We start from the raw sequence: 27,310 nt of genomic DNA, 5'->3' as shown, positions 1-27,310 counted from the left end.
CTGCTCCATCAGAAGTCTACACTGATATCTGTTTCTCAAAAGAGCTAACAGATATTTTTATATTTAAATCTGACATGGAGCTAGACATATTGTCAGTGTCCCAGCTGCCCCCAGTCATGTGACTTGTGCTCTGATTAACTTCAGTCACTCTTTACTGCTGTACTGCAAGTTGGAGTGATATCAACCCCTCCCTTTCCTCCGAGCAGCCTAACAACAGAACAATGGGAAGGTAACCAGATAGCAGCTCCCTAACACAAGATAACAGCTCCCTGGTAGATATAAGAACAGCATTCAATAGTAAGATCCAGTTCCCACTGAGACACATTCAGTTACATTGAGTAGGATAAACAACAGCCTGCCAGAAAGCAGTTCCATCCTAAAGTGCTGGCTCTTTTTGACACTTGCTGGTTCAGGAATTAAATTTTATATTGTAGAGTGAATTATTTGCAGTGTAAACAGTGCAATTTAGAAATAAAAAGTACACCATAAAAATCATGACTGAATCCCTTTAAAGTGCCCTCTAGTTTTCCACAGTGGCTGTTGATTATAGATGGGTTCTAGCAGAGGTACAGTAATTCCTAGTCAGTCACCTATAGCCTTCTGCTGTTTCACCTCCCCTATCTGTCTCCAGCCCAGGAGATAAGCACTGATGTGGCTGGAGCCTAACCAAAGCTGGGTACATCACAAAAGCCATGCTGGATTGCCTGTGTGGCCCCATATCTATACATCATGTGACAATGTATACATTGTAAGCTCCAATGGGGAAGGGGGCCCTTTAAAAAAGCTCTGTCTTTGTCCCTTGCAATGTAAATGTCATTACATTCTTAAATAACCATTGTGTGAAATTGCAAACAATTTAATTATTTGGTACATACCTTCTCCTATGTCATCATAGATTTCACCATCCCTAACAATGGAAAACAGATTTAGTATTTATATTGGTAAAAAGAGTAAGCTTATGTTCAACTGAGGGGCCATTTATCAAGTGCAGGACAGGGTACAAAGTGCAAAAAGGGGCATAATCTTTCATATTCCCTAATGAATACAGTGCTGCCTGCATTTGGTAGCTCTTTTTTGTGAGTGGTGGGGGTGGGGGCTACATCAAGGGTTATGCAATTAGTGTAATTTAAATAATAATGCTATGTCCTCTTTAACCTCATTGACTTTACACTGACTATAACCTGTGCTGCCATTCTAATTGGATTTACTAAACAAAATTGTGTTTCTCTAAAACAAAAATGACATTCAATAACTGCCTATGTAATATCAAATGAATGCTTTCCATCTTTGATATTAGTGGTTCTTTAAACCCAATCATTAGTACTTCTTAAACTGTAACCATTTGTACTTACATATCTGGTAAGTTGCTTCTTAGCACGTAACCATCTGCAAAGAAAAAAAAAGCAAACAAATGTATTAAACAATATGAACTCTACTGTAAACTGTCCTGCTAACAGCCTATGGGAAGGGAGTGTGATTGTGGGGTAGCAGGTATAGTAGGGAGAGATGGTGCCTATAGTAACAGTGGGATAATAGTCTCTGGGAAGGGAGTGTGACTGTGGGATAGCAGGTATAGTAGGGAGAGATAGTGCCTATAGTAACAGTGGGATAATAGTCTCTGGGAAGGGAGTGTGGCTGTGGGATAGCAGGTATAGTAGGGAGAGATGGTGCCTATAGTAACAGTGGATAATAGTCTCTGGGAAGGGAGTGTGACTGTGGGATAACAAGTATAGTAGGGAGAGATGGTGTCTATAGTAACAGTGGATAATAGTCTCTGGGAAGGGAGTGTGACTGTGGGATAGCAGGTATAGTAGGGAGAGGTGGTGCCTATAGTAACAGTGGATAATAGTCTCTGGGAAGGGAGTGTGACTGTGGGATAGCAGGTATAGTAGGGAGAGATGGTGTCTATAGTAACAGTGGATAATAGTCTCTGTGAAGGGACTGTGGCTGTGGGATAGAAGGTATAGTAGGGAGAGATGGTGCCTATAGTAACAGTGGGATAATAGTCTCTGGGAAGGACGTGTGACTGTGGGATAGCAGGTATAGTAGGGAGAGATGGTGCCTATAGTAACAGTGGATAATAGTCTGGGATAGGACTGTGGCTGTGGGATAGCAGGTATAGTAGGGAGAGATGGTGCCTATAGTAACAGTGGGATAATAGTCTCTGGGAAGGGAGTGTGACTGTGGGATAGCAGGTATAGTAGGGAGAGATAGTGCCTATAGTAACAGTGGGATAATAGTCTCTGGGAAGGGAGTGTGGCTGTGGAATAGCAGGTATAGTAAAGAGAGATGGTGCCTATAGTAACAGTGGATAATAGTCTCTGGGAAGGGAGTATGACTGTGGGATAGCAGGTATTGTAGGGAGAGATGGTGCCTATAGTAACAGTGGATAATAGTCTCTGGGAAGGGAGTATGACTGTGGGATAGCAGGTATTGTAGGGAGAGATGGTGCCTATAGTAACAGTGGGATAATAGTCTAGGAAGGGACTGTGGCTGTGGATAGCAGGTATAGTAGGGAGATATGGTGCCTATAGTTACAGTGGGATAATAGTGTGGGATAAGACTGTGGCTGTGGGATAGAATGTATAGTTTGGAGAGATGGTGCCTATAGTAACAGTGGGATAATAGTCTCTGGGAAGGGAGTGTGACTGTGGGATAGCAGGTATAGTAGGGAGAGATGGTGCCTAAAGTAACAGTGGATAATAGTCTCTGGGAAGGGAGTGTGACTGTGGGATAGCAGTTATAGTAGGGAGAGATGGTGCCTATAGTAACAGTGGATAATAGTCTCTGGGAAGGGAGTGTGACTGTGGGATATCAGGTATAGTAGGGAGAGATGGTGCCTATAGTAGCAGAGGTTTAATAGCCTCTGGGAAGGGACTGTGATAGATAAGAGCTATGGTACAGCAAGTTGGCCTGTAGCATTATGAATTATGAAAATCACGCACAGACATATTTTGGGCCATTCGGGACTCTGCCTCCAATCACATTATTTGCTTATTATACACACGTGCACAAAGCATTTGTTACTCACATTTTCCTTCTTTGCTTCTACAGAGAATTTGAGTTTCGTTTGTGTGTTGTATTACTTCCAGTGACTCTCCAGGCTTTATATGTAGATCTTTTGAGCCAAATTTCTTTGTTGTTAAAGTGGTTGCTACATGAACCGTAGAAAGAACTTTAATTTCATCAGTGAACTGGAAAAAAATTAAAAAGAAAATATGAGAGAGAACATTTGACACCTAGGTGTTCAGAACAAGGCAAAGGTGAAAGAGCTATTCAGTAGAGAATAGTGTTGTAGTTAATTGTTACATTAAAAAATTCATGGTAGCTTCAGAATAATGTTTTTTTTTACATCTTCAGATTAATGTCTTTTTCCCTTGCATCCCTTTCGGAAGCAACCATGAGATATATTTTGTTCTCTGACTGGTAGAAAAAGAGTTAACAACCTCTGAGCCACACCCATAAGTAGGAGTTACCTCAACAGTCCGTAGTGTTTTTCTTGTCCTATATGGTAGGTGAGCAGAATTTTTATAATCCTGTTGTTTTTTTCTTCTTTATTTTAGGAACAGCAGAAGGAATGTTTCCAGGTCCCCAGGGGACTTGAGGATCATAGGATGTACTGCCCAAGGGGCAGGAGATCCGGGGAATGCAGGAGTCTTCCCTAGGTTTGGCCACACTAGTCCGGGTAGTCTAGGACTGCCCTAATCCAAGATGGCGGCCGTGTAATTGGACGCGACGCTAAGAGCATGCGTGGAGTTACCGCAGGATCCTCTGACATCAGCGCAGATGCGGAAGTGAGGGGATTTAACCGGCGGTTTGAATTCTAGTTGCGCCAAAGTTGGTTGCGGACGTAGAATTCTGGCATGTCTCCCTGCCTAGGCTGCAACCTCCTGGTTAGGCTGTAAGGTAGCGTAAGTGAGGGTGATGTTGCGATGAGGTTTTTACTTAATCAGATTCTGACTGATGCATGTGTTTCTGTTGCATTTGTCCACTCCTAATAGAGAGGATCCGAATGCTAAAAGACTTAAGAAGTCTAAACTTTTTCTAATGTAGAGCATGTTATCAACCTTTCCCAGAAGGTTATGACAAGAGATTGTGCACGAACTGCATGACTTGTATTGCCCAGAAACAGGGTTTGGAATCTGTACCCTCTACTACCTGGATAAAAGATTTTACAAAGTCTACAATGCAGGAGATGATGGCAGAATTACAGGATTCTAGATTGCCAGAAGGTCCTCTGGATTCTCCAGTATTGTCTGGAGAAGATTCATTCTCGGAGGAGGAGTCTCGAGCATTATTTGCAAAGAAGAATACTAGATTGATTAAGAAAGTTAGATCCACTATGGATTAATTTGAGGAAATAGAAGCTCAACCTTCAACTTCTCAGGTTGTAAAGAGGTCTAAGACTTTTCCGGTACATTCTGTCATGAAAGAACTTATGAAAAGAGAATGGAAGGAGCCAGAAAAGGCACCTAATATAACTAAGAGACATTCGCTTCTATTTCCAATACAAGAGGATATCCCAAAGTGGATATAGCGATAGCTAGACTGTCCAAAAAAACTGTCATTCCTGTAGATGGATCAGGATTAAAAGATCCGATGGATAGGAAAGCAGATAGTATTCTGAAAAGATCTTACACCGCTGCTGTTGCAGCGTGTAAACCAGCTTTGGCAGCTTCGGGAGTTGCACGCTCTTGTTGCACGATTTTGGCTGAAGCAGCTGGATGATTACTAACCGTGTAGCTAGAGAAGAGTTACTGTATCTAGTTCTCTTTCCAAGATCAATTTGGTTTTTGATTTCCTGTGTGATGCTGCTGTGGAAGGTATTAAGTTATCTGCTAAAGCTATGGCATGATCTACAGCAGCTAAAAGAGCATTATGGCTAAGAAATTAGTCAGCTGACGCAGTTTCTAAAAATAGTCTCTGCACTATGGCATTTGAGACGGGACATTTGTTTGGTGCTGAATTGGACAAGTTATTGGAATCCTTGTCAAGTTCTAAAGGTAAACGTCTACCGCAGGAGAACTTTAGAAGGAACAGGAAATCTTTTTTCAGAGCTAAAACATCTCCAGTTTGTGATTCAGAATTTCAGAAGAATAAAAGAAAAACAGACAATGATTCATTTCGACCCTTCAGAAAGACTCCATTCAGAGCTAACAAGGGAGGAGATAGATCATCCTTCCAGAAAAGAAGTAGTCTTTCTGACGCCAGAAGCGCTCTTCCAGTGGGAGGAAGATTACAGGATTTTTTTCCAGAATGGGAAGAAACCCACCACAAAGATTTATTCTCACTTCTTTAGCCCAAACAGAAAGACAGTTGGCTATCGAGGAAGCAGTTCTATGTTTCTTAAGCTGGCCATAGATGTTGAGATTTTTAAAAGATCAGATCCTGATCGTGAGACCACGATCTTCTCAGAACGATCGTACGATCGTACGAATTTATCATCAACTAAAAAGACCAATTTACCAGGAAAACAAAGGGGAGCTGCCTGCTTGGCCCTGCAAACATAGAGAGATTGCACTGGGACCGACAAAGATTTTTTGACCTGGCCGATCAATTTCCCGACAGATGTCGGCCGAAAAATCGTAAGATGTACGATCGTTCGAATACCACTAACCACACGATAATTGGTCGGGCTTCCCTAAAATCGGTCGTTCGGCAAGAAGAATCATCGCGTCTATGGGGAGCTAATGATTCCAGGGTGCTCAAACCAGTTCCTCTTGGAAAGAGATTCCAGGGAACCTATTCAAAGGTTTTTTAGTACAAAAACCATATGGTACTTTCAGGACCATTATAGACCTATGGGTTCATAAACCAGTTTATCAGGAAAAAATCTTTTCGGATGGAGAACACCAGATTGATAAAAAGTATCATAGAGCGGGGAGATTATATGATTTCTTTGGACCTCAAGGACACCTATCTGCATGTACCCCTCTGTCAGGCTCACAAGAGATTTCTACGCATATCGGTAGTAATCAGGGGTTCAATGGTTCATCTGCAATTCAGAGTATTGCCTTTCGGAATAACGACAGCAACCCGAGTGTTCACCAAGATAACAGTATCAGTAGTAGCGATACTGAGGAAGAAGGGAATATCGATAATTCCTTACCTGGACGATTGGTTGATCTCAGCAGTATCAGCCTCTCTATTGAAGAAACACCTGATACAAACTATAGAGATGTTACAGAAGCTAGAGTGGATAATCAATTGGAAGAAATCTGTCCTGGTTCCATCAAGAACAATTCAGTTCTTGGGATACATCATCAGTTCGGAAGAGATGAAGATATACTTACCCGCGGACAGAGTAGAGAAATTGATGGATGCAGTCCAAAAGATTTCAGGAGTCCTTAGTCCTCCCTTCACGAGTTGATGAGGGTAGTTGGCCTTATGACAGCATCTATAGAGGCAGTACCCTGGACAAAGTTCCATATGAGACCTCTGCAGTCAGAAGTTTTAAGGAAATGGGATTATCAGCTGTCATCCGTGGAGAAGAAGATTATACTCAGCAGGGATACACAAATCCATCTGAAATGGTGGCTTCAGAGGAACAATCTCTCGAACGGATCTTATTTCCATCAGGTGGAATGGACGGTTCTTACCACGGATGCCTCACAGACAGGATGGGGAGCCCACATGAGAGAGATGACAGCTCAGGGTCTATTGAATTCGATGGAGAGTTCCATGTCTTCAAACTTCAGAGAGATGAGAGCGGTGTTTAAACAAATGTATTTAAACAAACAAGGTGGGCTCCAGTACTCAGTCAGGAAGTTTACAGAATTCTATCTTGGGCAGAGAGATATGTAGCCCGATTGATGGCAGTACACATAAAAGGCGAAGACAACATCCTGGCAGACTGTTTGAGCAGGAAGACCTTTACTCCAGGGGAATGGTCTCTAGATCAAGGCATTTTTCAGAAGATCATAGATCACTGGGGAATTCCAGCAATAGACCTGGTGGCGACAAGAGAAAATCGCAAGATGGAGATTTTTGGTTCAATCAACAGAATGGATCGGCCGGATTTTCTAGATGCCATGTCCTTCAGGTGGGATTTTCACCTAGTGTATATTTTTCCTCCGATTCCGATGATACCCAGGGTGCTTCAAAAGATAAAAGCGGAGCAGGTGAGAACTATTCTGATCGCACCATTCTGGCCCAAGAGAAGTTGGTTTGCACCCTTGATGAGAATGTCCAGACAGGAATTCTGGATTTTTCCCCAGTTACTTACATTATTGACTCAGGAACCAATACTGTGCAAGGATCTCGCTCGGCTTCAGTTGACTGCTTGGAGACTGATAGGTCCATTCTGACATCACAGGGGCTATCATCAGAGGTAGTCGATATTCTTATTCAATCAAGGAAAGAATCCACTAATAGAGTATATTCTAGAGTGTGGAGGATTTTCAGAAGCTGGTGTTCTCATCGTCAGATTGGCCATAAGCAGCCATCGAGACAATTCTGAAATTTCTACAGGAAGGATTTGCAAAAGGGATCGCAGTGAATACTATTAAAGTACAGATCTCGGCTCTTTCAGCTTTGATGGACAAACCTCTTTCTTTGTTGCCTTTAGTTAAAAGATTTGTGAAGGAGATATCCAAGATTCGACCTAAGGTGATGCAGCCACTGCCTACTTGGGATCTTCCTAGTGTTTTAAAGAAGTTGTGTGAATCTCCGTACGAACCTATACAGGATTGTTACATTAAATGTCTTTCTTTTAAGACTGCATTTCTAGTGGAAATTACATCTGCTATACGTATTGGAGAACTTTAGGCTTTATCATCCAAAGAGCCATATATTTTTTTCCTGCCAGATAGGGTAGTGTTGAGAACATTACCTTCCTTCAGACCGAAAGTGGTAACAAGTAGTAATGGTAATCAGGGGATTGTGCTTCCCAATATGAATCAGGACTCTCAGTATCAAGACAATTAATTGTCTCTTCTAGATGTGGGTAGAGCACTGAAAGTCTATCTGAAAAGTACTGAATCTTTCAGAAAGGAGGAGAATTTATTCATTACCTTTGCGGGAAAAAACAGAGGTCTTAAAGCTTCAAGACCCTCTATTGCACGTTGGCTGAGAGAGACTATACAGATGGCTTATATCAAGGACAATCTTGTACCACCATTTAAAATAAAAGCACACTGGACCAGGAAAATGTCAACCTCATGGGCAGAGATTGCAGGAGTTTCCATGGATAATATTTGCCGTGCAGCTACATGGAGTAATCCTAATACTTTTGTTCAGCATTACAGAGTAGGGATGTAGCGAACTGCCGATTTGGTGTTCGCGAACGCCGTTCGCGAACACCGGCAAAAAATGTGAACGTTCGCGAACAGTTCGCGAACAGTTCGCGAACTTCGAACACCCGCTAAAATCGTTCGATTCGAACGATCGAAGCATTCGATCGAATGCTTTTCATTCGATCGAATGCTTACAATCGTTCGAACGAATGGAAATCGTTCAATTTTTAGCGGTCGAAGGAATTCGAATGGTCGAATGGTCGAAACGATTTGTATTCGAATCGAACGCGAACTCAAAATGCGAACGTCGCGCGACGTTCGCGAACATTCGGCGGACGCGAACGGTCGAAGTTCGCGCGAACAAGTTTGCCGGCGAACAGTTCGCTACATCCCTATTACAGAGTGGACATCTTGGCCTCCCAGGAAGCTTCCTTTGGCAGTGGCATAATCCAGAGGGCGGTGTAGCTTCAGACCCACCCTAATTACTCGCTTACTCTCATGGTTGCCGCTGAAGGGGACGCAAGGGAATTAGTATATTTATACTTACCAAAATTTACTTTTCCCTTAGTCCCTTTTCGGCACCAAACCCTACCCTATTAAAGATATTAAGCATGTTGTCTGGGTTACTTTTTGATTACACTATGGACTGTTGAGGTAACTCCTACTTATAGGTGGGGCTCGGAGGTTGTTAACTCTTTTTCTGCTTGTCCTACTAGTCAGGGAACAAAATATATCTCATGGTTGCTGCCGAAAAGGGACTAAGGGAAAAGTAAATTTCGTTAAGTATAAATTTACTAATTCTTTTACATATTCCTGGCAGGACAACAGGACACATAATAGAATGGAAGGGTTGTCCCAATTAAAGGGAACTCAACTTGTTGCCTTGTTGATCACATCTTTTTTCTCAGATGGTATATGCCCAGATCCTTCTTCTTCAGTCTCCATTCTCCTGGGAGGAGTCTTCCTGAATTGTGGCAAATTCACACAGGTCTTTGTACCATTATTCAGCATTTGGTTCCCCACCCTCTGCTTTTGCAGCTGGTGGATGAGGCAATATACCCCATTTTAAAGGAGAACTAAACTCTAAAAATGAATATGGTTAAAAATGCCATATTTTATATATTGAACTTATTGCACCAGCCTAAAGTTTCAGCTTGTCAATAGCAGCAATGATCCAGGACTTCAAACTTGTCACAGGGGGTCACCATCTTGGAAAGTGTCTGTGACACTCACATGCTCAGTGGGCTCTGAGCAGCTGTTGAGAAGCTAAGCTTAGGGCTCGTCACTAATTATCCAGCAGAAAATGAGGTTTGTCTGTAATATAAGCTGATGCTACAAGGCTGATTATTAAATTCTGATGCTAGTTGCACTGCTTTCTGTGCTGCCATGTAGTAATTATCTGTATTTATTACTAATCAGCCTTATATTGTGACATTTCTATTCTATGTGTACTGTATATTGTGAGTGGGTCCCTATGCTCAGTAAGTGACAGCAGCACAGAGCATGTGCAGTGAATCAGCAGAAAAGAAGATGGGGAGCTACTGGGGCATCTTTGGAGACACAGATCTTTACTACTAAAGGGCTGTGGTTGCCTTGGGCTGGTACAGAAGCACAAAACATAATGTACAACCTTTCTAGCTACTTCTTTAGTTAGACTTTAGTTCTCCTTTAAATATGAATCCAGTGAATTGGCTTGTGCTGAATATGCTTTTGCCTGTAGTTATAATCATCAGCTTAAACGGGGCGACCAGGGAAACTGAATTGCTTATAGAGTGTGTGGCTAGATCAAGGATAGTACCATAGACAGCATAGGGAGCCCTGTGTGCACTGGATTAAGAGTTGCAAATACTTTCTGAACATTTTAGCTACCTTCCTGCTCATGGGATGTGGGTAGGGAGTCCAAGGAATAAAGCCAAAACTTATAACAAAGAATATAACTCAGAAATAGGATACAAAAATTAACATACTATGCATCACTGAATAATGTGAGTACAAAGAACATGTATATATACAATGTATATGTAAGTTTTAAGATCGTTATTAACAAAAATGCTGACATACCTTGAATTTTTTCCTGAATTCTTTCTCCTCTTTTTCTAGCTTTTTCAAAGTCTTGTCTTTCTCAGTTGTTCTACCAAGTGATGATATTTTCAGATGGGCCATTAAACTGAAGTGAAGCACCCATGCAAAATAAATACAATAATGTGTACATTTTGTTAAATTAGACTGATACTGTAATATTCTTGGAAGCATTGTAAAACATTTATTAACTGTTGATATTTAACTGGTGTAGTAGGGAGAGATGGTGCCTATAGTAACAGTGGGATAATAGTCTCTGGTAAGGGAGTGTGACTGTGGGATAGCAGGTATAGTAGGGAGAGATGGTGTCTATAGTAACAGTGGATAATAGTCTCTGGGAAGGGAGTGTGACTGTGGGATAGCAGGTATAGTAGGGAGAGATGGTGCCTATAGTAACAGTGGGATAATAGTCTCTGGGAAGGGAGTGTGACTGTGGGATAGCAGGTATAGTAGGGAGAGATGGTGCCTATAGTAACAGTGGATAATAGTCTCTGGGAAGGGAGTGTGACTGTGGGATAGCAGGTATAGTAGGGAGAGATGGTGCCTATAGTAACAGTGGGATAATAGTCTCTGGGAAGGGAGTGTGACTGTGGGATAGCAGGTATAGTAGGGAGAGATGGTGCCTATAGTAACAGTGGATAATAGTCTCTGGGAAGGGAGTGTGACTGTGGGATAGCAGGTATAGTAGGGAGAGATGGTGCCTATAGTAACAGTGGGATAATAGTCTCTGGGAAGGGAGTGTGACTGTGGGATAGCAGGTATAGTAGGGAGAGATGGTGCCTATAGTAACAGTGGACAATAGTCTCTGGGAAGGGAGTGTGACTGTGGGATAGCAGGTATAGTAGGGAGAGATGGTGCCTATAGTAACAGTGGGATAATAGTCTCTGGGAAGGGACTGTGACTGTGGGATAGCAGATATAGTAGGGGAGAGATGGTGTCTATAGTAACAGTGGGATAATAGTCTCTGGGAAGGGAGTGTGACTGTGGGATAGCAGGTATAGTAGGGAGAGATGGTGTCTATAGTAACAGTGGATAATAGTCTCTGGGAGTGGACTGTGACTGTGGGATAGCAGGTATAGTAGGAAGAGATGGTGTCTATAGTAACAGTGGGATAATAGTCTCTGGGAAGGGAGTGTGACTGTGGGATAGCAGGTATAGTAGGGAGAGATGGTGCCTATAGTAACAGTGGATAATAGTCTCTGGGAGTGGACTGTGACTGTGGGATAGCAGGTATAGTAGGAAGAGATGGTGCCTATAGTAACAATGGGACAATAGTCTCTGGGAAGGGAGTGTGAGTGTGGGATAGCAGGTATAGTATGGAGAGATGGTGCTTATAGTAACAGTGGGATAATAGTCGCTGGGAAGGGAGTGTGACTGTGGGATAGCAGGTATAGTAGGGAGAGATGGTGCCTATAGTAACAGTGGATAATAGTCTCTGGGAAGGGAGTGTGACTGTGGGATAGCAGGTATAGTAGGGAGAGATGGTGCCTATTGTAACAGTGGATAATAGTCTCTGGGAAGGGAGTGTGACTGTGGGATAGCAGGTATAGTAGGGAGAGATGGTGTCTATAGTAACAGTGGATAATAGTCTCTGGGAAGGGAGTGTGACTGTGGGATAGCAGGTATAGTAGGGAGAGATGGTGCCTATAGTAACAGTGGATAATAGTCTCTGGGAATGGAGTGTGACTGTGGGATAGCAGGTATAGTAGGGAGAGATGGTGCCTATAGTAACAGTGGATAATAGTCTCTGGGAAGGGAGTGTGACTGTGGGATAGCAGTTATAGTAGGGAGAGATGGTGTCTATAGTAACAGTGGGATAATAGTCTCTGGGAAGGGAGTGTGACTGTGGGATAGCAGGTATAGTAGGGAGAGAATGTGCCTATAGTAAAGCTAAAGCAAAGTGTTTCTGCAAGGTGCAAATCTCTTAGGGGCAAAGTCCACAAAATGTCCATGTTTTGCACCTGTTTTTTTTTGCAGTTTGCTCAATCTCTGGAATAATGAATGACACCTCCTATCTTGTTGTACAGCTGAATTTCCTTTACTCAATAGATGGGAAATGTGCACTCCCAATAAGCATGTTGTGTCTGTGCCCATGTAATAAAGAAGGGCAATTTACTTTTACACACACAAAATGCTGTCCTTAGTAACAACCAGGGGAATGTGGACTTGCAAACAGGTGACCATTAAATGCGACACTGAATGTGCACAGTGTGCCAGGATACCTCATCTCAAATCCACACCAATAGCTGCTGTGTCTGCTTATCAGCCATATCAATGGTGCCCAACATCCATGACTGTTTATCATGCTGATAATCTCCATAGCAAAGGATTCTATGACAGTTTCCATGAATATGAATTTCATGGCAACAAATACCATGGTAATACTCTCCATAGAAATCTTTGCCATATCAGTGGTCTCCGTAACTTCAACCGTAATGCAAACAGTTTCTATGGCAACCGTTTCAGTGGTATTAGAGGTTTCCATGGATATACGAGAGTGACCAATAGCAGTATATACATACACTGGAGGTGACATTGTAGATTCCTATTACTGTAATGTGGAACTAATGCTTAATGCTGGAAACCACTACCTGCCTTTACACTACTTACCTGGATTCAGAAGGTGGAGGTGGAAAGTCACTCTCACCGACATCATCGTAAACATCGCTGTCTGTATTGAAAAAATTATATTTAAATATTGGCAAACAAACGATGAACCAGTCAATCACGAGTCCTGATTTCAGCGTTTTTTAAAACTTTTATGACTTTTTGGCCTACAGGATATGATGTCACTGACATAAGATTCAGGAGGATGTTCGCCAGGTCTAAGGTGGAGAAGGAAACTCTGGTCAAAGACGTAACGTTCTGTAAACTTTGCACTTTAGTGAATTTGCGGACAAACGATTATTCGCCTGAGCGAAAATTCACCTGGCGATAGGGCACGAAACTGCGCTAGCGACGGTCTCTTTCGCTAGCAAATTGTCCTCTATGCCTGCCCCAGTAAATTGGCGATGTCCCTGTGGATTATATTTCTGGCGAATTTTTGCACTTCACCCTTTAGTAAATCTGCCCCATAGGCTACTATCCAACTTTTTGAATAATGCATGAGTTGGCTACAAGCATAGGCAAGCATATGTAACTGGTCTAGTTTGTTGTTCCACTGGTGAAGCAATCAGATTTTAATTGGAGCATAGCAAGGATACTTCCCCCTGATACTCCATAATGGAAGATTTCAGATTCTGGGTGTCGGACTGTTCTTGGTCATAACATAAAGTGAAAAAAACATTTATCTTTTTTAGGCAGATATCCTGCGTATTAATTCTTTCTAACCACTTTCGGACATACGGACACAACAAATAAATCTGCTCAGAATAAGAAATTCACTCTTTAGTGCACATACATACCTGGAGAGAATGCTTGTGTTGGTTCTGGCACCCTGTTGGAAAGGAAACATTTGATTAACTTAGTTTCTTGTTTTGTTGTAACAGTAACAATGTCTTTATAATATTCACATCTAACCAATTTCATTGGTGCAGGCTGGCCATCACAAAGAAATTTCAGAACAGAAAATTAAAAATAAAAGCAGAAAATGAAAATCAATTGGATATGTAGAATCTTTCCCACACAAAGGAATTATCACCAGAGTTATTGGAACAAGCATGTATTTACAAGCCCTGCCAATTTACCTTGGATTATGTCTACTGTGACAATTTTGTGAATTCTATTTTTGCACAATGGAAAAGCTTTGCCCCCTTCAATTAGAAAGAAATAATGTAGTTGTCTAGTCTAGGCATCTATTTATCATACCATGGAGCACTAATGTAGTTAAGGTGGTAGTTGTCTAGTCTAATCTTCTAGTTATCATACAATGAAGCACTAATGTAGTTAAGGTGGCAGTTGTTTAGTCTAGTCATCTAGTTATCATACCATGGAGCACTAATTTAGTTAAAGGGATCCTGTCATCGGAAAACATATTTTTTTCAAAACACATCAGTTAATAGTGCTACTCCAGCAGAATTCTGCACTGAAATCCATTTCTCAAAAGAGCAAACAGATTTTTTTAAATTCAATTTTGAAATCTGACATTTTGTCAATTTCCCAGCTGTCCCTGGTCATGTGACTTGTGCCTGCACTTTAGGAGAGAAATGCTTTCTGGCAGGCTGCTGTTTTTCCTTCTCAATGTAACTGAATGTGTCTCAGTGGGACATGGGTTTTTACTATTGAGTTTTGTTCTTAGATCTACCAGGCAGCTGTTATCTTGTGTTAGGGAGCTGTTATCTGGTTACCTTCCCATTGTTCTTTTGTTTGGCTGCTGGGGGGGGGGAGGAAGGGGGGGTGGTATCATTCCAACTTGCAGTACAGCAGTAAAGAGTGATTGAAGTTTATCAGAGCACAAGTCAAATGACTTGGGGCAGCTGGGAAATTGACAATATGTCTAGCCCCATGTCAGATTTCAAAATGAAATATAAAAAAATCTGTTTGCTCTTTTGAGAAATGGATTTCAGTGCAGAATTCTGCTGGAGCAGCACTATTAACTGGTTCGTTTTGAAAAAATGTTTTTTTCCCATGACGGGATACGGCCTAGTCTAGTCTTTAGTTTTCAAACCACGGAGCACTAATGTTGTTAAGGTAGTCTAGTCATCTAGTTATCATACCATGGAGCACTAATGTAGTTAAGGTAGCAGTTGTCTAGTCTAGTCTTCTAGTTATCATACCATATGTTGTAATTTTGTCTCAGGTGTAATGCCTTATTTTGCATGGGGCAATAGCATTGTAATGCAGTATCGCGATGGCGTCCTGCACATGCAGTGCAGAAGTTTTAGTGTTGGTGATTGTGTTCTCTGGATTCCTGGCGGGGTTGCATTCCTGGACTGGAAATCTGTGGGTTCTGGCAAATGCCAGAGGGGCTGCTATAAGGTCCCATAGAAAGTCAGTATTTAGTGGGCTGGTGGGGGCTATTTGGGCCTCTGTGTACCTGAAATGTCAGGGCCTGTTTTAATTCTCAGTCTGGACCTGGCGGGGTGTCACTATCATTCCTCAATTTACATCACAGGAACCGCACACACAGCTTGTAGTAGAAAAGGTTTATCACCCAGTTTATTTGGCCACAGAGTGTGCAACAGTGGGATAATGTTTCAGCCAGTCAAGCTACCCTGTAGGGTGTTTCTTTGCCATTTGTAGAATTGTCTGTAGGGGTGAATGTTAGTCTTTAACATAGTACCTCATTTTTGTCTTTAAGTGTTTTCATAAGCTTAAAGGAGAAGGACAGTTGTTTCAAACTTGGAGGTGCCAAATGTTAGGCACCCCCAAGTGAATGCATTTACTTACCTAAAACCCCTGAAACTCCTATCAGCAGAAAACTGCACCGGCCCAGGTTTATACAAGTGAGCACCACAGAGCCATCTTCTTCCGTCTTCCTCTTTCTTCAAATTTCCCGGGGCAGGCGCATGCGCAGTAGAATGAGAAAGTTGACTTTTTAGTTAAAGTTCGACTTTTCACTCTAATGTGCATGCAAGAAAGAAAAAGACGGAAGAGGAGCGCCCCATGGTGCTCGCTGGAATAACCCTAGGCGGGTGCAGTTTTCTGCTGATAGGAGCATCGCCACCCCCAAGCACCCCTAAGTGTGAAACGACTTTCCTTCTCCTTTAAGTATTTTATAGATAGTAGGGATGCACCGAATCCACTACTTTAAGATTTGTCTGAATTCTTTTTTGTTTATGTGACCAAAAGTGACATGATTTTTTTGTATTTGGTTTGGCCAGGTTCTTGGATTCAGCTGAATCCGAATCCTGTTGAAAAAGGCAGAATCTTTCACCAAATCTGGATTCCGTGCTTCCCTAATAGATATTAATATTGGTAAGTCCCAAATTATCTGAAACAATGGAAAGCAAAGTAATTGTAAAAGCGGCGTATAGCTCCATAAGTGCTGCAATCACAAAAGACAGAATCATTTTAATGATTTGATTTGATGGTGAGTAAATCGGTGCATGATTAGGCTGGATTAATAAGAAGGAAAGGAAGCAGCGAGTGATAGATGTGGGCATGCTGATTGATTGTGGGTCCTTGATTATTTTTGTTTTTCTTTTGCCAGTGCATTAGTGGCGCATGATCACCATTAGCCTTAGTGCATTCAGTGCATACATTATAATATCTTACATAACAAAATCATTTTCTTCACTTTCTTCTTTTGCTGAAGTTTTATATACACTTTTCTTTTTAAAATCGGGAGTTTTGAGCTTCTTTAAAATCCCCCATTTCCAGGCATTTATTTTGTCTTCATCCTGCGGTAAAGAGCTTTGTAGGGTGCAGAAAGTGTCACTAAATAGAGAAACATCCAATTGTGAAAAATAAAAAAAACATGTCTTGAAAATGAATAATGCCGTTAAAAAAAAAAAATGTACTTATGGGTAGGTGTAAGTGCAGCAGTGATAAGCGGAGGAACATGTATTCAAATTTGGGATCAAGTTTTTTTTACGCAGATATAAACTCACAGCTAAAAAATGTGATCTCACAGTCAAGCTATTTTAGTTTTAAATTTGCAAAAATAAGTGATACAATATAATTATAGTTTGGTCAAGTTTTTTCGCCTGCGGATTAATGATCACAAAAAAAAACCCCACAAGAATTATTTCAAATTATTATGAAGTTGAGAAAAAAGGTAGATTTAGAAAATTAATAAATCAACCTTTTGTGCCTTTGAACCTTCCTATAGTGCAAGCTGGGTATATATTTTTAAAGCTTGCATCAAGGAAGTGGTAAGAATAGGGCTCCAAATGGGCCTTTGTTCTCATATTTGTGCATCATTTTCGGGGGGGGGGGGTAGGGGTGTGTTGTTAAGGCATATAAAGGGATACTGTCATGGGAAAACATGTTTTTTTCAAAACACATCAGGTAATAGTGCTACTCCAGCAGTGTAATGGAAACTCACCAAGATGGTGGCGCCCTGCCTCTACATGTGGATCCGGATCGGCACAGCGCTGTGACGTCAGGGTCTTTTCGCCCGCCGATTGATCGTCGGTGTCAGAACGCCAGTGTCAGGACGCCAGCGTCATGACGTCAGCGTCATGACGTCATCGCGTCCAAACTTTTAGTGCCAAGACTGGCCTATTTAAGGAGCTTGGACACAGCAAACATTGCCCAAATATAGGTTTCACATTGTGTATTCCTGGGTGTGATTATTGCTTGTCTGATTGATTCTTGTGTACCGACTTCTGCCTGTTTATGCGTATTGACCCTTCTCTGCCTGGATTGAACTATTGCCTGCACTTTGACCATTATTTTGCCTAACCCTATTGTTCCCTCGCAGCCCGGTCTACGAACTGCCTCCTCCTAGGTCCGCACTCCTAACTGTGCCTTCGGGCCCTTACAAGCAGACTTCTGCACTGAAATACAATTCTCAAAAGAGCAAACAGATTATTTTATATTCAGTTTTGAAATCTGACATGGGGCTAGACATATTGCCAGTTTCCTAGCTGACCTCAGTCATGTGACTTGTGTTTGCACTTTAGGATGGAACTACTTTCTGGCAGGCTGTTATTTCTCCTACTCAATGTAACTGAATGTGTCTCAGTGGAACTTGGCTTTTACTATTGAGTGCTGTTCTTATATCTACCAGGCAGCTGTTATCTTGTGTTAGGGAGCTCCTATCTGGTTACCTTCCCATTGTTCTTTTGTTGGCTGGCTGCTGGGGGGGAGGGGTGATATCACTTCAACTTGCAGTACAGCAGTAAAGAGTGATTGAAGTTTATCAGAGCACAAGTCACATGACTGAGGCAGCTGGGAAATTGTCAATATGTCTAGCCCCATGTCAGATTTCAAAATTGAATGTAAAAAAAACTTGTTTGCTCTTTTGAAAAATGGATTTCAGTGCAGAATTCTGCTGGAGCAGCACTATTAACTGATTCATTTTGAAAAAAACATGTTTTCCCATGACAGTATCCCTTTAAGTAGAAAGTATCTTTGGAGTTGTTCCACATACAGTAAATGGGTTCCATGCATTTCACAGTGACATGATCCCTGTGGCAATCTGGCAATTTTATTAATCCTATTCATCTGCATGCTCAGCTCTTGACTTGCATGAGGTCTCATCATTTCATTTAGGGCTAAAAATAGGTAACATTTCTCAACCTTTTTAAAGCAAATACAGTAGAACCCCCATTTTATGTTTTTCAGGAGACCGGAAAAAAATAGTGTATCCAGGAAAATTTTAAATCAGGGAAATGTATTATGTATAATATATAGGTGGGACCACAAAACGACAATGTAAAATTATGGGAATCTTAAAATCAGGGGATGTAAAATTGAGATTTCACTGTAATTCTAATTTTTAAATATGATTTTCCTTTTTCACGGTGTAATAATAAAACAGTACCTTGTACTTGATGGTAACTAAGTTTCATGAATCCAAAAATGGTGACAATGGGTTTATTAAATGTTTAAATGTTTTAATTTTTTGCAGGCTTGAGCTATGGCGATCCAAATTCTAGATAATAGATTCTACACCTCACATAATATCTACCCACTTAGGTGGAACAAACTCTGAAACAATATGGGGCCCATTTACTTAGCTCGAGTGAAGGAATAGAATAAAAAAAACTTCGAATTAAAAATGTTTTTTTTTTTGGCTACTTCAACCATCAAATTGGCTACTTCGACCTTCGACTATGACTTCGAATCGAATGATTCGAACTAAAAATAGTTCGACTATTCGACCATTCGAAGTCAAAGTACTGTCTCTTTAAAAAAAAGTTTGACCCCCTACTTCGCCACCTAAAACCTACCGAAGTACAATGTTAGCCTATGGGGAGGGTTTTCTAATGTTTTTTTGGTCGAAGAAAAATCGTTCGATCGATGGATTAAAATCCTTCGAATCGATTTTTCGTTCGATTGAACTATTTGCGGTAAATCCTTTGACTTCGATATTCGAAGTCAAAGGATTTAGATTCAGCAGTCGAATATCGAGGGTTAATTAACCCTCGATATTCGACCCTATGTAAATCTGCCCCTAAGTCTTGAATGTGGGGTGAGACACAACACGCAAATGTGATATTACATATAGATGACATATTTAATTGTGACCCCCCCTATGACAACTCAGGTGTATGCATTGTCTTTTTTATATTTGGGAGAAGGGTAATAGTTTCCTATCATTTTTGGATTTGCAATGGTTGCATCTGTCATTTTTTAATTCATTAATAAACTATACATTGAAATAGTTAATTATATCTTTCTCTGCCAGTCATAGATATATTTATGTTCAGCTAAATCTAAGGGGCAGATTTAGCAAGGGTCGAATTTTGAGATATAAACTCACATAAACTTGAAATTGACCAATCAAAATTTATTAAAAAAACACATTTTTAAAAATTCGAATGAATAGGGTCGACCTGCAAATTCGAATTGAATTCGATTCGAGTTTTTTCACCAAAAAAAAAATGTAGGTCCCCCATAGGCTAAACCACCAATTCGGCAGGTTTTAGATGGCGTATAGTAGTATTTTAAATTCTTAAAGGGACAGTACATGATACATTTCAAAATTCGAATTTTTATTTTTTCTTTAAACTCGAATCGAATTTGGACTATAAATCTGCCCCTAAGTGTCAGTCTGCAATGAGGTGTTCTAGTAAAACCCCTCTGTGCTTTCGCCATACATTTAAACAAAATCAGACAAACACAATAAACACATACCCATCGTTTATGCCTTCATCTACTCCATCATAGATATCATCTGGGGGAGGTGGAAAATCTGTTGGAATAAAGAATCATATCAATTGTTTAGAAAAAAAAAAAAAGAGGCGTTAAGGGGTAACTTACCTTAAAATGACTTCTAGTATGAAGTAGATATGCAGTTGATATACACAGGGGAGAATAAAAACATGAACAGATCTCCTCAAACAGATTTTAACTTATTTGGTCACCCAAGTGGATTCAACAGGCCAACCATTGGATGATAAAAATGGCTGCTCTTTGGGAGATATGAATGATTGGGTCCTCAACCTATTGGATTTTCAAAGATTTTCAAGAGATATCAATCAGGCAGGCTCTAGGGTTCCGCCATACCTGGATCAATAAGTTTTAGTCTATATGGGCTAAGTCAGCAGCTAATAACACACCACGTATCACTAGTTTTATCCTGCTGGGGATACCCAGGGAGGAGACAAATGTCTGTGATATTGCTGCTGATATTAAGGAAAGACTCAAAGCAACTGACCAGCTCTCATGTTGTTTTGTTATTGTTGTTCTCGTGTTGTTCTCATATTATTTGTCTATGGTCCATCATTGATCATGGAGCACAAAATGTGACTGGTGCTTGAGTTATTCCTGGGGAAGGAAACTGTACCTCCTGTGTTCATTACCATTTGTCTTTTTGTGGCTACAACTATGACAAGTATTTTTTTGGTAGAATTTCTCACATCAAATAGATGCCACAAGAAATTCTCTTTGATATCCTGATAAAATGTGTCAACCACACACTAATTGCAAAGACTACCTCCTGCATCTTGCTATCTACAAACACTAGGGGGTTATTTATTAAAGTTCGAATGCCAAAAACTCGAAAAATATTAAGGTTTTTTTTTGTAAAATCTGATTTTTTTAGTGGAAAAAAAACCTCTATTTTTTCAGGATTTATTATACCCCGAGGATGGAAAAAGTCTGAATCCGAAAATCCGGCATCTCAGACCTGCCGAGGTTGTATATAAGTCAATGGGAGAAGTCCTGAAGATATCCTAAAATTTCATGGTTTCCGGGCAAAAATCGGAATTTTCGGGTCCAAAATCCAAAAAATGTGTACAATTTGAATTTTTAAAGATTTTTTCGAGTTTTTCCCCGCACAGGAAATTTTGGAAAAATATATTGATAAATAAGGGGAAAAAAACTGTGCCGATTTGGTCGGAGTAGTTTTCAGAAAATACTCAGATAATCTCAGATTTTGATAAATAACTCCCTAGGCATTAAACATTTTAGAGCTGACACTGATGGGGCCTGTATAGTCCTCAAATCTCTGTATGGCTTAACTGCTGTGTCTACAACCACAAACTACATTACAATGAAAATTTAACTGGTTTGACTTCTGTCCTACAATTGGCTCCCCAGTATTCTTCTATACAGATATTCTCCTTGGGGATCTCCATAACATCCTAACAAAAACCAAAATAAATACCATATAGAATTAGAAGTGGTTTCACTTACGGGCACTACCGCTTCCACCACTGCTCTTGCTGCAAAAAAAAAAAAAAAAAAGAGTACTGTTTAGTTCTACTGGTGACTATGTTTTTGTAGAGATAATTTACCAACACTTGCAACACTTATGCAATCTCCCATTTTTCTCATCCCATAAGGCAACATCAGGGGGCCCATTTACTTAGTTCGAGTGAAGGAATAGAATAAAAAAAACTTCGAATTTGGAATGTTTTTTTTGGCTACTTCGAACATCGAATTGGCTACTTCGACCTTCGACTACGACTTCGAATCGAACGATTCGAACTAAAAATTGTTCGACTATTCAACCATTCGATAGTCAAAGTACTGTCCCTTTAAAAAAAACTTCAACCCCCTACTTCGCCACCTAAAACCTACCGAAGTGCAATGTTAGCCTATGGCGAAGGTCCCCATAGGCTTTCTAATGTTTTTTTGGTTGAAGAAAAATCGTTCGATCGATTAAAATCCTTTGAATCGAACGATTTAAAGTATTTAATCGTTCGATCGAACTATTTGCCCTAAATCCTTCGACTTCGATATTAATTAACCCTCGATATTTGACCCTATGTAAATTTGCCCCCAGGTGTGTGTTTAGTCTACCAATGTATTCTGTGCATCTTGGCAGTGAAGAGTGGCCATCTGAAAATGGCCTAAAAATGACCTTTTATCCTTAATATTCTTAATGCATTGAAATATGTAAACGTGTAAAAGTGAGTTAATATGTAGTAAAAAGTGTGTAAAAGTGAGTTAATATGTAATAAGAAAGCCGAGCCCACACCAAAATGCTAATGTGATTGTGGGTTTTATTGCGCCAAGCCAATGATGACAATTCTTTTGTCGGTATTCTTTTGTGCAGAAGTGCAGGAGGTGTTCCTGAAAACGAATCTTATTAAAAATGAAAGGTGAGGATTAAGTTTGTATCCTTACGTGCTGTTGTTGTCCTCAACATCATCATATATCTCTTGATCATTCACTTCCTGCTTAAAAGGTTTGGGCACATGCATTGTGGATTTTTTCCTTTTTAGTGAATCATAGTCAATGTTCACCATTGTTGTTTTGATATAACCATCTAAAATGGAAATTAATAAAAACATGTTAATAATAGGATTCTATTTACCATGTTACTCTATTCCCTGCAGGAAATTTTGTCTATATTATCCCCTGCAAACATGATATATAACGAATATATCTAGAAAATATCTTCAAAAAAATTTCATGTGGGCAATGATCAGAATTAGTGATGAGCAAATCTGTTTCGAAAAATTTGCGAAACGCATTGATGTCAATGGGCGACAAAATAATTTTGAGGCGCAACAATTTTTATACACAGAACAATTTTTTCATTCGCCACTTTTTGGTCCAAATGCATTAAAGTCAATAATAAAACAGTAGCTTGTAGTTGATCCCAACTAAGATATAATTAATCCTTATTGGAAGCATTTACATTTTTATTTCTTGAACGAATAAATGCATTTTTTTCAAGTTCTGATATTGGTGTGTAGGCAGTCATCTATGGTCATTTTATCTGATCCTGTGCTAAGTTATTGTTCCTGCTGCTCAATGTAACTGGAGGTGTCATGAAGGGTTAGCTGGACTTGAATTGTTACTATTGAGTCTACCACTTGGTGGAGCATGGGAGCATTTTTAACAATGCTGGTGTCAGGGAGTTACATAGTTAGTTAGTTAAATTGGGTTGAAAAAAGACAAAGTCCATCAATTTCAACCCCTCCAAATGAAAAGCCAGCATCCATACACACACCCCTCCCTACTCTCACATAAATTCTATATACCCATATCTATACTAACTATAGAGTTTAGTATCACAATAACCTTTGATATTATGTCTGTCCAATAAATCATCCAAGTCCCTCTTATAGTCATTAACTGAATCAGCATCACAACATCACCCGGCAGTGCATTCCACAACCTCACTGTCCTGACTGTGAAGAACCCTCTACGTTGCTTCAAATGAAAGTTCTTTTCTTCTAGTCTAAAGGGGAGGCCTCTGGTACGGTGATCCACTTTATGGGTAAAAAGGTCCCCTGCTATTTGTCTATAATGTCCTCTAATGTACTTGTAAAGTGTAATCATGTCCCCTCGCAAGCGCCATTTTTCCAGAGGAAACAACCCCAACCTTGACAGTCTCCCCTCATAATTTAAGTCTTCCGTCCCTCTAACCAATTTAGTTGCACTTAGTCTCTGCACTCTCTCCAGCTCATTTATATCCCTCTTAAGGACTGGAGTCCAAAACTGAACTGCATACTCCAGATGAGACCTCACCAGGGACCTATAAAGAGGCAGAATTATGTTTTCATCCCTAGAGTTAATGCCTTTTTTATACAAGACAGAACTTTATTTGCTTTAGTAGCCACAGAATGACACTGCCCAGAATTAGACAACGTGTTATCTACAAAGACCCCTAGATCCTTCTCATTTAAGGAAACTCCCAACACACTGCCATTTAGTGTATAACTTGCATTTATATTATTTTTGCCAAAGTGCATAACCTGCATTTATCAACATTGAACCTCATTTTCCAGTTTGCTGCCCAGTTTCCCAATTTAGACAAATCACTCTGCAAAGTGGCAGCATCCTGCATGGAACCTATAGTTCTGCACAATTTAGTATCATCAGCAAAAATAGAAACAGTACTTTCAATGGCCACCTCCAGGTCATTAATAAACAAGTTGAAAAGCAAGGGACCTAGTACAGAGCCCTGCGGTACTCCACTAACAACACTGGTCCAATTAGAAAATGTTCCATTTACCACCACTCTTTGTAGTGTGTAGTTGTTATCTAGTTTCCTTCCCATTGTTCTGTTGATAGGCTGCTGGGGGAGAAAGGGAGGGGTATAATTCCAACTTGCAGCGCAGCAGTAAAGAGTGACTGAAGTTTATCTGAGCACAAGTCACATGGCTGAGGGCACCTGGGAAACTAACAACACCTCTAGCACCATGTAAAACAAAGATTTTCTGGAAAAGTTAGTCTTTTAGGTTCTCCTCCATGCCGGTCTTTTCACAGTCTCTCCACTGTCCAAGAAGAATCCAAAATATACAAAAGCAAAACCTTCTGTGGCAACAGAAGTTTAGAAACCAATATGGTGCAGTATTTCTGTTAAAAGGGACAACATCCAGTGTTTAGTTACAATTAACCCAAAGGGTGCCTAATTCTTTTACTCTTTCCCTTTTACACTAATACACACATTACTCTACTGTTCCTTTGTGGTACAACTTATTGATATTAAATCCCATAAGTCTTAGTGGACCTCCACCAAATAGCAGCAATTCCTACTCACAAACCAAGGGTATGAACATGCACGTAGTTTATATTCCTGTTCTGGTTAGCTCCAGCTCCGCACCAGCATGGAAAGAGATGGAAACCGAAAATAGTATAGTCCTGTTTTATTAAACAATTTTCTAAAAACAATTGCGCTCACATTTTTTGAGATAAAAGAATCGCATAGCTCTCCCAAGGGTGGTTTTGCCGGCTCTTTTGGTGTCCACTCCGTGGTGTTGAAATATTAAAACAGTTGTTGTCCCTTTTAAGAGAAATACTGCGCCATATTGGTTTCTACACTTCTGTTGGTGGAGGTCCACTAAGACTTATGGGATTTAATATCAATAAGTTGTACCACAAAGGAACACTAGAGTAATGTGTGTATTAGTGTAAAAGGGAAAGAGTAAAAGAAATAGGCACCCTTAGGGTTAATTGTAACTAAACACTGGGTGTTGTCCCTTTTAACAGAAATACTGCACCATATTGGTTTCTAAGGGTAAGGCCACACTAAGCGATAGCGCGGCGATTTGACTCGCGGCGACTTTTCGCCGCGACTTTTAATCCGCAATCGCTGGCGAAACTTTGGCGCTGGCGTCTATGGGGAATCGCGCAAAATCGCCAGCGTAAAAACACACGCGGCGATCTTTTTTCTATTGTCGCTTGAAATCGCCTAGCGAGGCGATTTCGAGCGACAATAGAAAAAAGATCGCCGCGTGTGTTTTTACGCAGCGATTCCCCATAGACGCCAGCGCCAAAGTTTCGCCAGCGATTGCCGTTTAAAAGTCGCGGCGAAAAGTCGCCGCGAGTCAAATCGCCGCGCTATCGCTTAGTGTGGCCTTACCCTAAACTTCTGTTGCCACAGGCGCTGGTCTTGCTTTTGTATATTTTGGATACGTCTAGCACCATGTCAGATTTCAAAATTAAATATAAAATAAATTTGTTTGCTCTTTTGATAAACAAACAGATTTCAATACAGGATTCTGCTGGAGGATCACTATTAAATTATATATATATATTTCCCATGAAATAATCCCTTTAAATAAGGTGTTCCAAGGCATCCAAGTGAATCCGCTCTGAGGCTTGGAGTCCAGAGAAAACCCACTCCATGTCCACCCATATTTATAGTTATTTCTGTGATTAAAAATATATATAAGTTTGTTGACTAAACAGCAGAAATTAAATCCCCTTATGAATCCTGCACTTTTGCTTGCTCAATGAGTTGAATGTATGCAAATGTATTGCAGTTCAGGCTATACATGGTTCTGGATAAAGTATTACTCACAACAGCCGTTCATCCTGCCCAGCCACTTTCCTTCGGGATTGTTTGTAACACGAATTATTTCAATCGGATCTCCCTCCTTAATACTGAGCTCGTTTTTCCCACCTTTATAATCGGTACAAGCCTTCACTTGATGAATGGCCTCAATAGGACCTGTTAGCTGAGAAGGGAAAAGCGGAAGTGCTATTAATGAGAAAGGAGAAGGAACTCAAATGATTTACATACAATCAGTAGCTCCAGACTAACAAAGCACAAGAGAACAATGCACCTGCAGTTCCAAACGGTATGAACTTTATGATTACTGTTTAGGTCATAGACTAAGCCTCCCCAAACCTGTTTGCCCAAAAAATTAAAAGAAAAATTAAAAACGAAAAACCTATGACCGACCAATTTGCCTATTTGAGCTTGATTGGGGGTGGGGAAGTATCTTTATAAAAAAACAATTATACCTGGTGAGATTTCAGATGGGAAAGCTTAAGAGCTGATCCAGTTAGGGAGTAGGTGAGATTGAGCTTTGCCCAGGATGATTATTTGTGCTGGAGATTAGGGCAAAGAGGCAAAGCAGTTGCCAATCCTCCACCTTATGTCTGGTATGTGGGGATTGTTTAATACTTACATTACATCTGAACTAATCCTGCATAGGTGATTTTGGAATGAGTTATTGGCACAAAACATAAATACCATTGTCAATGGCAGTTCCATTAAACTATTCAGGTAGGTGTTATCTGAAACGTAAAAAAAAGTTTGAAGGTGTGATGGAGTCATAATGGTACCATTGTGACTAGATCCCACTTTCACACCTCTATGAGTTTCAGCTAACACCTAAATGATAGTTCAGTGGAACCATTGTGGATGTTGTTGACCGTCCTTCTAAAGGTGGCCATACATGATAAAATATGCTCATCAACGGCAGGGCAATATCGGGTTAATCTGAACGTTGAGCCCTAGGGATTACAATGAAGAGACTGGGCGCTGATGAGTTGTAGGACCGCATCAATTAGCTGGTGCGCTCCTCTATCACCAGAAAAATCAATCCTCTCTGATCAATATCTTGGCCAGGTATCATTCAGGAAGGCCCATCGGAAGCTCCATACACTGGCAAATAAGATGCCAAATTGGTCTAAGCAGCACAGAGCATGTGCAGTGAATCAACAGAACAGAAGATGGGGAGCTACTGGGGCATCTTTGGAGACACAGATCTTCCCTGCTAAATGCATGTGGTTGCCTTGAGCTGGTACAGAAA

The 27,310-nt window shown here is 40.5% G+C and overlaps 1 protein-coding gene across 3 annotated transcripts in view; it reads right to left on the bottom strand.

Moving 5' to 3' along the window:
- The window catches only part of LOC108707306 (FYN-binding protein 1), an 82,749-nt gene that overhangs the window by 2,125 nt on the left and 53,314 nt on the right, over nt 1-27,310 (bottom strand). The window contains exons 8-18 of one of the 3 annotated variants that reach the window (XM_041580583.1): nt 26,071-26,227; nt 22,440-22,581; nt 21,504-21,532; nt 20,001-20,058; nt 16,470-16,631; nt 13,718-13,749; nt 12,924-12,984; nt 10,296-10,401; nt 3,032-3,194; nt 1,353-1,386; nt 876-907 (exon numbers count right to left, since the gene is read on the bottom strand). In XM_041580583.1, the coding sequence (XP_041436517.1) occupies nt 876-907; nt 1,353-1,386; nt 3,032-3,194; nt 10,296-10,401; nt 12,924-12,984; nt 13,718-13,749; nt 16,470-16,631; nt 20,001-20,058; nt 21,504-21,532; nt 22,440-22,581; nt 26,071-26,227 (976 nt within the window). The remainder of the gene's footprint in view (nt 1-875; nt 908-1,352; nt 1,387-3,031; nt 3,195-10,295; nt 10,402-12,923; nt 12,985-13,717; nt 13,750-16,469; nt 16,632-20,000; nt 20,059-21,503; nt 21,533-22,439; nt 22,582-26,070; nt 26,228-27,310) is intronic. The other 2 variants (XM_041580584.1, XM_041580585.1) reach the window with 2 other exon arrangements.

This window comes from Xenopus laevis, chromosome 1S, assembly GCF_017654675.1.
Source record: "Xenopus laevis strain J_2021 chromosome 1S, Xenopus_laevis_v10.1, whole genome shotgun sequence".
Lineage (NCBI taxonomy): Eukaryota > Metazoa > Chordata > Amphibia > Anura > Pipidae > Xenopus > Xenopus laevis.
The sequence above is the reverse complement of the archived record's forward strand: the minus strand, read 5'-3'. Positions and strand labels throughout refer to the sequence as shown.